The sequence below is a fragment of the Haliotis rufescens genome, unplaced genomic scaffold, assembly GCF_023055435.1.
Source record: "Haliotis rufescens isolate VD_foot unplaced genomic scaffold, xgHalRufe1.0.p SCAF_12, whole genome shotgun sequence".
NCBI classification, from domain to species: domain Eukaryota; kingdom Metazoa; phylum Mollusca; class Gastropoda; order Lepetellida; family Haliotidae; genus Haliotis; species Haliotis rufescens.
In genome coordinates this window covers 8,972,128-8,985,067 of record NW_025963802.1, presented here as the reverse complement: position 1 = coordinate 8,985,067, position 12,940 = coordinate 8,972,128, and the positions used below count along the sequence as shown (strand labels likewise).

The 12,940-nt window shown below is 39.5% G+C and overlaps 2 protein-coding genes across 4 annotated transcripts in view; both read right to left on the bottom strand.

Moving 5' to 3' along the window:
* Positions 1–6,024, bottom strand: LOC125378221. The gene is made up of 2 exons (XM_048393342.1): positions 3,355–6,024; positions 1–3,209 (listed from the first exon to the last, which is right to left on the bottom strand). Exons 1-2 carry the CDS (start codon positions 3,541–3,543, stop codon positions 2,490–2,492), a joined length of 909 nt encoding a protein of 302 aa, XP_048249299.1. The 5' UTR covers positions 3,544–6,024; the 3' UTR covers positions 1–2,489.
* A 47-nt stretch (positions 6,025–6,071) lies between these two features.
* Positions 6,072–12,940, bottom strand: part of LOC124143898 (sex peptide receptor-like) — a 213,342-nt gene continuing 206,473 nt past the window's right edge. For all 3 annotated transcript variants that reach the window (XM_046513064.2, XM_046513065.2, XM_046513066.2), the window contains one exon: positions 6,072–11,509. In XM_046513064.2, the coding sequence (XP_046369020.1) occupies positions 10,130–11,425 (1,296 nt within the window). In that variant the 5' untranslated portion in view covers positions 11,426–11,509 and the 3' untranslated portion in view covers positions 6,072–10,129. The remainder of the gene's footprint in view (positions 11,510–12,940) is intronic.

Genomic DNA, 12,940 nt, shown 5'->3' with positions numbered 1-12,940 from the left:
TTCTATTGAAGAGATTTATTGCATTTTGACTGGACATGTCTACAATACAATCACTGACATAAAGGTGACAGGCACTCAAGTTTGACGATGGTGTCGACTGGCTACTCACATACATACAAGGTACAAAGTCACGGTATATACATGCAGTGTTCTCCTGCACAGGAGCCATTCTGTAGCTTCACAAATTATACATGTCCTCGTTCCCAGCTGAAACGAAACGTCTGGTACAACAGAAAAGATGGGGGCGTTTCAAAATAAGTGGTTGCTTGTTTCAAAAACATTTCAGCAAAATTCCTGATAAGGGATTGGATGAGATTCCAATTTTAGATCTCATAATTTGATTATGCTGGGCATTACATTCGCTAAAAATCCATGTTGTGTTAGTATTCAGGCTTAAAATGGTGAAAGATAAAAAAATGTACTTTGCGTCCAGGGATAAAAGTATAGTTTTTTTCGCTTTTCTTTCTTAAAGGGATAGTTGAAATACCATTATGATTTTGCCTCTTTTCTACCAGTTTCTATTGAGTCAACGCATGATAAATAATAACTTAAAAAATATTCAAAATAACCTATCAAATATGTCTATGCAAATGGATTCTTTAAAGTACGTTCTACTAATTGTCAAATAAGTTACTGTGTGCGGGGAAAACCCCCACAAAATATGGCATAACATTGTCGATTAAATAAACCATTTAAATGCAAGTGACAGTGGTCTGATAAAACCAATTACAAACCAGTTTGTGTTTTTTTTTCTCTTTCTAGTAAACGGCCAACCAAAAGCAAAATACCTCATTACTTGGTCAATACTTAGAGAATAGATTCTTGTTCTGTAGAATGTTTCTTCCTAAATTTGACACGGGCCTGGAACATCATGACCACCAGCAGCGGGTGTCATGAACACCACCAGATGATGTTGATGTTGGGGTCATTACCGGCACAAGTACCAGAAGAATGTACCCAGTGGATCGTCTGATACAAATAGCCACCTCCGATTCCGAAAAGAATAAGGAATCATGAATAGTTTTCGGGAATTGTTTTTGTAGCAAAGACTGAGAACATTTGATATTTCATGATCCTTAACGTTTTTTGTTTGTTTTTGTTCGGTATGTAGCTCTTGAACAAAGTCTTGGATTTTTCATGTTAGCTCCACATTACAGTCTTCAGGGTTAGGTGTGAGGTATGTTTATCTATCACTTCTTATGACTCAGGCTTCCTAAGCAAATATGTAATCGGAGGTATATCAATACTTTTAATAAAATTTTGTCTCATTGAGAATAGTGGGAGACTCTTGGGTATATATTTGGGAATCAGAGCCACCTATTGGCTTATACCCTTTTTGTGGCTACATTTCATTTAGCACCTGTGGTGATAATCAGTGATAATATTGCAACCAGGGAATTCTAGGCCAGTCATATATTGAAGCAGCTGATGTGGCCATTAATCCTCAGAGCGAGCGAGCAAGTTCAACACTGCTTTGAACATATTTCAGTTACGTCAGTTCGAGAAAAGCCTGTAATTATGTGAGAATAGGGCGGTGCTGACAAACCTAGAGACAAAAACAGGGTTTGAACCCATAGGTTTTTGGGTGCCATTGTACAAAACAACCTTAGCGTTACGACTGTCGTAAATCTATGTTAAGGTATGTTCGATCACCTTAGCGCTAAGATAAATTTGTACAATGGCACCCTGGAACATCCAAGGGATGCAACTCACAAAATATCACGTCACCTTCGATGACTGGGCCAATCGTGCCCCCTCCTGATAATACAGTAAAGGGGAGCCAGCCTCTCTGCTGGAGTCTCGGTATAGACATACTGATTTGTGTTTTTCGATTCAGCCTCATTCACTGGCAAAAACTCCTTTAATCTTGCAGTTGTCAGTAGTTCATCTGAAGGCAACTCAATTATCACTGCTAACATCAGCAAGTAAAAGTGCTTGACTGAAGAGAAACTGTACGTTGCACAAATCTAAAGACATGGTGTAAGCAATAATTTGGCTACATTCACCTAATCAACATGTTCATAATTGTGATTGTCAATGTACATAACAATATAATCACAATGTTACAATCAATAACATCTGCTAATTTCTGAAACTGTACAAACAGCCAAATATATTTACACTTTCAAGAACAAACAACAAAAGAGCACTACTTAATATACATGTCTGGTCAGGTGTAGATGGTATCTGGGACTCGATACTGTCAAATTTACAAATGTGTTCTATACAAATCAACATGGGAGCATATCATAGGGATGATAAGTGAGGCGATTACACATATGGTGAGTAGATGTCCTGCAGTGTCGGCAGGTCATTTCCCGAAGCAAAGGTTTAAAGTATCCTGGAAAGTATTGATTATTTGTGATAGTTTCCCTGTTACTACATGGGTAAGAGATATCAATACCTGCTTTAGGCTTAGTGCAGCTTCTTAGTGATGGGGTGTGATCGGACACCAATGCATCTGGGTAGTGATGGGGCGTGATTGTACACTAGGAGAGCCTGGGTAGTGATGGGGCGTGATCGTACACCAGAACAGCCAGGGTAGTGATGGGGTGTGATTGTACACCAGTACAGCCAGGGTAGTGATGGGGTGTGATTGTACACCAGTGCAGCCAGGGTAGTGATGGGGCGTGATCGTACACTAGGACAGCCAGGGTGTGATTGTACACCAGTAGAGCCAGGGTATTGATGGGGTGTGATCGTACACCACTGCAGCCAGAGGGTATTGATGGGGTGTGATTGTACACCAGAACAGCCAGGGTAGTGATGGGAGTGTGATCGTACACCAGTAGAGCCAGGGTAGTGATGGGAGTGTGATTGTACACCAGTAGAGCCAGGGTAGTGATGGGGTGTGATTGTACACCAGAACAGCCAGGGTAGTGATGGGAGTGTGATCGTACACCAGTGGAGCCAGGGTAGTGATGGGAGTGTGATTGTACACTAGTGGAGCCAGGGTATTGATGGGGTGCGATTGTACACCAGTGCAGCCAGGGTAGTGATGAGATGTGATCGTACACCAGGGTACTGATGGGAGTGTGATCGTACACCAGTAGAGCCAGGGTAGTGATGGGAGTGTGATTGTACACCAGTAGAGCCAGGGTAGTGATGGGGTGTGATTGTACACCAGTACAGCCAGAGTAGTGATGGGCTGTGATCGTACACCAGTAGAGCCAGGGTAGTGATGGGGTGTGATTGTACACCAGTACAGCCAGGGTAGTGATGGGGTGGGATCGTACACCACTACAGCCAGGGTAGTGATGGGGTGTGATTGTACACCAGAACTGCCAGGGTAGTGATGGGAGTGTGATCGTACACCAGAACAGCCAGGGTAGTGATGGGAGTGTGATTGTACACCAGGGTATTGATGGGGTGTGATTGTACACCAGTACAGCCAGGGTATTGATGGGAGTGTGATTGTACACCAGTACAGCCAGGGTTTGATGGGATGTGATTGTACACCAGTACAGCCAGGGTATTGATGGGGTGTGATTGTACACCAGTAGAGCTAGGGTATTGATGGGGTGTGATTGTACACCAGTACATCCAGGGTTTGATGGGAATGTGATTGTACACCAGTACAGCCAGGGTAGTGATGGGAGTGTGATTGTACACCAGTACAGCCAGGGTATTGATGGGGTGTGATTGTACACCAGTAGAGCCAGGGTAGTGATGGGAGTGTGATTGTACACCAGTACAGCCAGGGTATTGATGGGGTGTGATTGTACACCAGTACAGCCAGGGTTTGATAGGGTGTGATTGTACACCAGTACAGCCAGGGTATTGATGGGGTGTGATTGTACACCAGTGCAGCCAGGGTAGTGATGGGGTGTGATTGTACACCAGTGCAGCCAGGGTAGTGATGGGGTGTGATTGTACACCACTACAGCCAGGGTAGTGATGGGCTGTAATCGTACCCCACTACAGCCAGGGTAGTGATGGGCTGTGATCGTACACCACTACAGCCAGGGTAGTGATGGGGTGTGATTGTACACCAGTAGAGCCAGGGTGGTGATGGGGTGTGATTGTACACCAGTAGAGCCAGGGTAGTGATGGGGTGTGATTGTACACCAGTACAGCCAGGGTAGTGATGGGGTGTGATCATACACTAGAGCAGTTAAGGTTCCGCTGTTGGCAGGCTTCATACTGATGGGGTGCATGATCATACTCATGTAAGGAAGGTAGAGTAGAGTGTGTGGCTGGAGGATTCTGACAGTCACCACTCATACTTCATTTATAGGCAGTGACTACACTTCAGCACTGAAATGGAGGTTTGATGATCACTAACTAAGGTTCAAAGTCGGGTGATTCTGGGCAGATTCCCGCAGCCAAGGGACCCAGTGTCTGCCTTTACAGAATGTTACGGTTACATTATGCAGCAGATAAAAGCTGTTGAGAAATTATGTCATACCTCCACCTCACTTTATTGGGTTACCATGGTTTCAAAATAATAACAAAATTATTAGATTAAAGTTAGATTTGAAGAAAAAACAACTAATCTGAATGGGGACATCTTTCAAACGGTTGAGATTAATATTTACATGATTTATTTCACAAATGAGTCTAATCCCAGAGAAAAGATGACAGGTAATGTTTTTCTTACCCTCCTCATGAGGTGAAATATGGATACTCCACTCAGACACAGTACTGACTCTGAAGCCAATAGGTACGAAAATATGAAACTTACTGACTACGAAAGTTTTAGAAGACCATGAATCTGTGGAACAATCCTGATTCCTTCCTACATCAATTAGAACATTCTATAAACCGTTGTAGAAATGAGCTGCACACAAATTTCAAATTTTATGATATTTTCCGAAAGATTTATAGTTTTAAAATTACATAACAATTGCTAATAATATCTACTGTCATGAGATACGAGTCCTGTGTTGATTTGAAGCAGATCAAAACCGACATCCATAAATATGTTTTACACATGACAAAACAAAATAACTTGTTCATACATCACAATGACATTTGATTTTTTCTTAAATCATTTGTTTTAACTTTATATACTGAACAAAACAAGTTAGGGATCATCAATATTTTGGGGGATAATTTGGTGCAATGAAGAGCACACAATGACATAAATATATCCCTCAAGATAATCGTGACTTCTAACGTCTTTTGTTCATTGACAATACATCTACATTCATAAGGCTTAAAAAAATAAAAGAATTGGTTCTCAGGCAATGGTTTTTGAAAATATAGTGCGAGCGGGCGGGATCTTTTTTCGTTTGTTCAAACTAGTATGTAACCAATAAACAGTTGTGTAATCAATAAACAATTGAGTACAATCAACCTGGGAAAGGGCCTCCCTAAATAAATGTATTCCTTTATGAGTAAAATACTGGAATACAGTATTTGATTACTGTTGGACTTGGAATATTTAAGGATTTAAAAAAAAAAAAAGGTAATAAAAAGGAAACGTGCGGCAAACGTTATGATGATGCGGTCGGTGCCTGAGAACCAAGACTAGTATTTTTTTTAGCCTAACAAATGAACATTAAATAAACTCCGAATCTGAAACAAACTTCACAAAATGGTAAGTGTAATACCTCACAAGATATAGAACATCAAACAGTCAGAAACAGGCGATACGATACTGCACAAGATGCCACTACCATCTTTGTTCTTAAACTTGGTGTTGTGTTCATGTTTCATGCCTTCCTAGAAACATTTCTTGTATGAAACTTGAAAATTTTAAAAGCTGACTCATCAACTTATCTGGCAATAAAAAAAAAATGAGAAAGGTATGTTCTTATCATTCAAAATATTCTGTGTGCACAATTGTTTTTAGGGTGATTAATATTTTCTGGTTTCATGTCACAATTGTGTGGATTTTAACTGATGATCATGTGTCATTGCCTAACCCTACAGCCTGGTTGCCATTCAGGTTTCTGCTTACTAGTGAGTGAGTGAGTTGGGTTTAATGCCGCTTTTAACAGTATTCCAGTTATATCACGGCATGTCAGCTTAATGTGGGAGGAAAGCCCGAAGTGATGCAGGTCTCGGACGTTTACCACTTCAGTGAAACCCACGAGCACGGGTATGGTGCTGACAAACCTAGAAACATAATTGGGGCGAAACGGGATTCAAACCCACAATCATAGGTTTCTGGCGTGCCCAAGGGACAAAATTCTGCACAGCGAATCGCGGCGCCTTAGATGACTGGGCCACCCGTGCCCCCTTTCTGCTTACTAAGAAATAAATGTTTGCAATGAGGATTTATGGCAATGATGTAATAGAGGTTTTGTATTCGCAAGAGTTCTGTTTTTTTTTTATTTGTTCTAATGACCAAAACCATAGACATTGTCAGTTCTTTCTGCACACATAAGAGATGTTCAATGAAGTGGGATGAGTGAGTCAGCAGGGTGTGACAGTATATCAGTTACATCACAGCTTGCAGCCTGACGTGACGTGAGAGGACACATCGAAATGATGCGATCTAGACTTTTACCAGCATATTGAAACCCATGAGTTCAGGGATGGTAGTGACAAACCTAGAAACACAATCAGTGTAAATCTGGGATTCGACCCATGATCATATGTGTATGTCATGCCAAAGGGAGGCAACTCTGCACATCAAATTGTTCTGTCATAGATAACGACTGGGCCACCTGCCAAGTTTGTTCATTTTGTTCAGATCACTGCCTATAAAGACAGAAAACTGGTGACTTGGTTATTTTGAAAATATAGGTTTGGATGAGTTTTCTATTTGTTCTTTTTCACAAAAACATGTTAAAGTTATATCGGCTGATGTATTGATAAGTACAGATTTCATCCTTTCCAAGTTTCATCTGCCTCAAATTATAAAAGAAACATAAATAAATAAAAACAGCATCACACAATTATTCTGATGGACTATATAGATACATGCTATTGACAAACTATATACACAGGTGATATGTAACTTGTCAAGTTCAAATAAATACTATTTCATATTGCCCAATATTGATGAAATGTATCAAGAAAATTAGTTCATAATCAGTTGTTAGCAATTTAAGATAAACAAAAAATTCTAAAATAATCATTAAACAAATAAACTCCAAACATAATGACTAGTTATAGAAGTGTGAAAAAATTGGTATTGCTGATTTTCTAAAAATGATAAATTCTTTGAAAATAGAGTAGAATTTATGACCATTCAAATCAATTTCAACATAGTATTTTCTGTACAAGTGCATTTTCATACAATTTTAACCAAAAACCTCCGATGAAATCCTAAATAAAATATTTGATACGTGTGTGAAAATGCATCAATGGCAATATTTTCAAAATCACTTTTCAAAACAAATTGAATATTTCACAATATCCCCCAAAATAAAGACCATCAAATATGTAAAAAGTAAAATTAGACATATCTGACACATCGACTATTAGATTTCTATACAAGTCGTCCAGAAGGAAATGTCTTATTGCTAAGAGTAAGTCAGGGAAGTGCCATAAAATCCCCCACTATGGGCCATCTTCACCACTGCTATACACACAGTATTGATGAACCTGTTCAAGTATCAAACATATAATTGAGCTTGCTCAGTAGAGATTAAGAAATTGTGACCAATAACTTATAGAGCGAGTAATACTTAAGTAAGATAACAATACATGCAGTAATCATAAATAAATCAAATGTGCACAACTTCGGATAAATTCAAATTTCAGAAGTAATTTAAAACTGGACTTCACTTTTTATGTTTTTAAATTATAATGTACATAATTTTGATAACGATTGGATAACAACAGAAAATTATGTACTTAGCTTATTATCAGCATCTTTAAATAATATCCATAACACAAACATGATCATGATCTATTTTAGAACATACACAACAACACGCCAACCTATATCTATTTACAATTATTTCTCAACACTCAAGAGTGAAATCTGCTACGGCTACTGCTTAAAATATACTTTCCATTATGTTTTGGGGGTACAAATGGCCCACGGTATCCCCCGTTTTTAGCTTCCCACTCACTGGCATGATTTTCCTATAAACTCGGTTCATTTATTAAACCTCTGTATCACTAGTAGGTCTTGATATTGAAAGCATGCACAAACATTTGACCTCATTTTAACACAACTGCTGATCTCTACAGTTCAACTGGTTGAAAATCGCTGGTGCTAGTTCAAATGGTCTTGTTTCTGCAAAAGTCACCAAATTAGGGTGACCTAAATCCCAGTCAAACAGTTCTGTTTCTGTCAGAAGTCAACAATCACAATGAACTTACAAAGTCAAACAAGTCTCATTTCTGAAGTCGGGAAAACATGTTCCTTCCTTGTCAAACAGTCTTGTTGCTGACTGAATCATCCATATTGAGATGAACTTTATCTCAGTCAAACAGTCTTGTTGTTGACAGAGTCCTTCATGTTAAGATGAACTTAATCTCAATCAAACAGTCTTGTTGCTGACTGAATCATCCATATTGAGATGAACTTTATCTCAGTCAAACAGTCTTGTTGTTGACAGAATCCTTCATGTTAAGATGAACTTAATCTCAATCAAACAGTCTTGTTGCTGACTAAATCATCCATATTGAGATGAACTTTATCTCAGTCAAACAGTCTTGTTGTTGACAGAGTCCTTCATGTTAAGATGAACTTAATCTCAATCAAACAGTCTTGTTGCTGACTAAATCATCCATGTTGAGATGAACTTTATCTCAGTCAAACAGTCTTGTTGCTGACAGAAGCCTTCATGTTAAGATGAACTTTTCTTGTTGCCAGCAGAATTCTCTGTTGAGATTAACTATATCCCAGTCAAACAGTCTTGTTTGAAGAAGCCACTATAGTCAAAACAAACTTATTCTTCATCATTCAAACATTTGTTGTTGATACAAAAGGCCGACTTTCATTCCAGGCATGACTTTATTGCTGGCAGAAATCCCTGAAGTCCAGTCCAACCTCCTGTTGCTCTATCAGGTAACAGAACACAGCAAGGGGTCATATGGTGTTATCCACCACAGTAACACTGTGAGAAGAGCTTTACTGTTACCATGTAGAGGCAGCGAGTATCAGGGCAGGGACTTCAGGGATACCTGCCGGGCAGGACATTGTTCCCACCCAATCAGTCACAGACTCTCCTCCTGGACCATGGCAGCAGGTTAGGGACATGTTCATTTGGACAATGTTTCTTCAAGTCTGTAAGCAACTGGTTAACATCCTTTTTAGTTTACACCTGTACAGTCTGGACACAGGATACAGTATTTTCTTACCAATCCCAACCCGTCCATGAAGTGGACAGTGCTTTGTGGGACAGTGGAACTGAAGAACTTGATCACATAACCATCACATGAACCAGTCACTCAGTCCTCTGTACACATCAGTTCCTCTACATCTCTCTGATCCGTGGAATCAACAAACAATCTGGTAAATTCCAAGGTCAATAGGAGCTCCACAAGTCCTCATCAAAACATCATGTCGTTAGTTCTGACAAATTATTTGAAAACAGTTTCAATCATCAGAAGTAAGCTATCACTTTCCAAGCCTGCCAGAAATAACCAGCTTCCACTGACAGTGCATCAGGTCAGGCTGCCATCAATTCATCACTAATCTTCATACATCAGGGTCCACTGTACACACTCTGGTTACAAAATGAATCGGATTGCATCCACATGTCTACCACCTCAAGGGAGCCCAGCAGACTGGCAACACAAAATTCATTCATTATTCATTGTCCAAGTTCAAGGCTAATTCTTGCTTACATACAACTGTAAGATCATTGTCACTTGATGCTCCAAACAGGAAACACAATCTAGCTAAGTATTTATATCACTGCTGTGACCTTTCAATCCATAATTTTATTTCTGACATCAAGTTCCAAGTGAACACTGTCTCCATACATGACATCTGCAACAACAGCTTCCAGGAACAGTAACCATGGTAACCAGTGACCTCTTCCTTCCGACTGAACAGACTACAGTTCCACAGTTCACTGGTTACCATTTTCTTGCACTGTTCCCATACCTGACATCTGCAACAACAGCATCCAGGAACAGCAACCACGGCAACCAGACTATAAACCACTTCCATTTACCAAAGCTTCCTGGTTCCACTATTCTTCTTGCAAACCTCAGAGATCTCACTGATGAAGCAATAGAATGATCTCTGTCTTTACTGATCAGCAAGTGACCATTAAACATGTGTATGATTGGTAGTTTCAGAGGATCTTGAGTTCCCATTGGTGGAAGAGACCACCTTTAGTTTGAGCCAGCCTGGTTTGTTTTTGGTGCAGACTTTACAGAAGACTTCCATGAAGGTGTCTCGGAACTGTTTGCTCATTGTACAGTACAGGACAAAGTTGATAGAGTTATTGAGGAGAGCCATGATGTCGAGGAGGTCCCCGAGCCTGTTGTACACCATGTCCTGAAAACAAGGGATGAAGATATTCATCAGAGACAGAAGGCCTTGTGGTAACTCGGTGATCATGAACAACGCCACCACAGCCAGCAACATCCCAGTTGTACGATTGTGTTCACCATGTTTGTCCGACTCGGCTTTGCGTCCTTCCGATTTTAACCTCATGCGTTTGCGGTAGGCTTTGTGCATGGCATGGACGAGCAGAATTGTGAGTGTCATCAGCATAACACATGGAATCAGTTTGATAAAGATTGCCTGGATCCAATTGTTGATCTGTAGAATGACCTCGGCAACTTCCGATTCCCTCCACTGATACGGAGAATACACAAGATCCTGGGTATGGTTTCCGGTTCCGTTGCCTGCTTCCGGCATCGGTATACCATACGTCATGTGCATCTTCTCTCGTGTCATTTCATGTATACGATTAATGACATAATTTGGAATACAGATGATAAAAGTCAGAAAATAAACTACAAATATTGTAATTTTTGCACGTCTTAGACTACAGTACACCATGCCTCTTGTGGGCATACATATGTAAATGTAACGGAATATAGCAAGAGCAATCGTCAGCCATATTGCCACAGTGTGACACACAATGCTGAAGTTAGCATGAAACATTAGAAACCAAATCCAGCCATGATAGAGAGTGTGGAACATTGGAAGCTGTGGATCGCGCAGGATGTAAAAGTGGATGGCGAAAGGGAAATAGGACATCATCGTCAGCAGATCAGCAACAGCCAGCCACATCAATATCGTGTTTGTGGACGAGATCATATTCTTGCGAGTCAACACAATGATGTTTGCAATGTTTGCCATCATACCGAAGAAGCACACTATGGCACTGACATAACCATGATAGTGTCCGTAGCTGCTGCTAAAGGACTCCAGGCCGATTGCGGCTGATTCGCTGAGCACGCCAGGGATGTATTTTGCAGTGCAGTTTGGACCCTCAGATCCTTGAGTTGGTTCTGTGGTCATGTTGGGGCTGACTGTTGTTAATGGACTGTAAGGGGAGAAGGCAATGTGGAGGAAACTCCCAGTTGTGTTGTGACCCGAGTAGGTTGTCATCGTGGACAAGGTGAAGGTCACAGCAGGCAGACAACTCTGTAATCCCTCACTGGGACAGGAACATAGCCAAGGCTGTCATCCACTCTGAAATACAAGAATTGAGTAAGGTTAAATAAAGTTATAACTATGATATGTCTCAACTGCTATGTATGTCTTGGCCTAATACCTACTCAAAAGTGAACGTCACCGTGGAGATAGTTGGATTTAATTATAGGTATACTTCATTGTAGCCATCCTCTATATCTCCAGTCTTTAGTAAACCTACACTAACCCCTTAACCCATTCCCGTGGTTCTAGTGTTGGAAGCAAAGAGACTTGCCAACGCCAGTTTTCATGGACACGAAGACATTCTTTACAGACAAAAGATTATTGAGGGCTTTCTTTAGCATGTTAGTTTTTCAATGTTAAATTTCTTGCAAACTCTATCATAATCAATGGGACTAGCCACCATGTTGTCGATATCATCTTGAAAAACAGTTTATACCATTCTACTAGCCTTATTCTAAAAGAAAAACAGTTTATACCATTCTACTAGCCTTATTCTAAAAGAAAAACAGTTTATACCATTCTACTAGCCTTATTCTAAAAGAAAAACAGTTTATACCATTCTACTGGCCTTATTCTAAAAGAAAAACAGTTTATACCATTCTACTGGCCTTATTCTAAAAGAAAAACAGTTTATACCATTCAACTGGCCTTATTCTAAAAGAAAAACAGTTTATATTATTCCACTAGCCTAAACCAGAAGTTTGATTTATGTTGTTAAGACATATATTCAGATGAACAATTTCAATCCCCAAAAATGATATATTGTTGACAAGTTAATGAGGACTATATAATACATGCAGTTACTCCAGATGACATAAATATACATTAAACTGTCAGCTGGATTATCAACAGGGACATTAATATGAAAATATACAAAATCAATCAGATAAGTGGTTATTAAAAGTTGTAACAAAAAATTCTGGAACAATAAGCCTCTCGTAGACAGGTATCAATGAATTAGATAGGATTTTTAAAAGTTTGATAAACAAAATTACAACACATATATCATGTAAAATGTTATCTTTGTATTAATAGATTGTGGAAGATACAAAATATAAAGATGTAGAGGTAAATTATTATTTTTGCAACAGTATTTTTTAGCTTCCTGCAATCTTTCTAACATCAGGAACAAAACATACTTCAAAGTTGGACAGAAGAGGAAGACTTACTCTTAAAATATCAATATTATTTCATTTCAACTGAAACAGCAATAACTTATTGAGATCACTTGAAAAAGTGAGTTCTTAATTTTATTTTTTTAAATTTCATCCACCAAGAGTACAAAGCTTGAATCTTCATAATCTAGTGATGTAAATATTTGAGTAAACACTGACTTCATTTCTATACCATGGAGTGTGCTGGTAGACTACAGTAGGACCAGATACAGGGTGATTCATAGATTCCTGGTACGCCTAAGGGGCACAACTCTGTACAACGATTTGCTGCTCTCAGACAACTGGGCCACAC

What these genes read in the sequence shown, in the direction of transcription:
- LOC125378221 (XM_048393342.1), bottom strand. Translation starts at nt 3,543, where the DNA reads ATGTACTGGTGTACAATCACACCCCATCAATACCCTAGCTCTACTGGT. An exon ending in CACACCCCATCAATACCCTG is followed by an intron (nt 3,210 to 3,354) that starts GTGTACAATCAC and finishes ATCACTACCCTG; the next exon opens with GCTGTACTGGTGTACAATCA.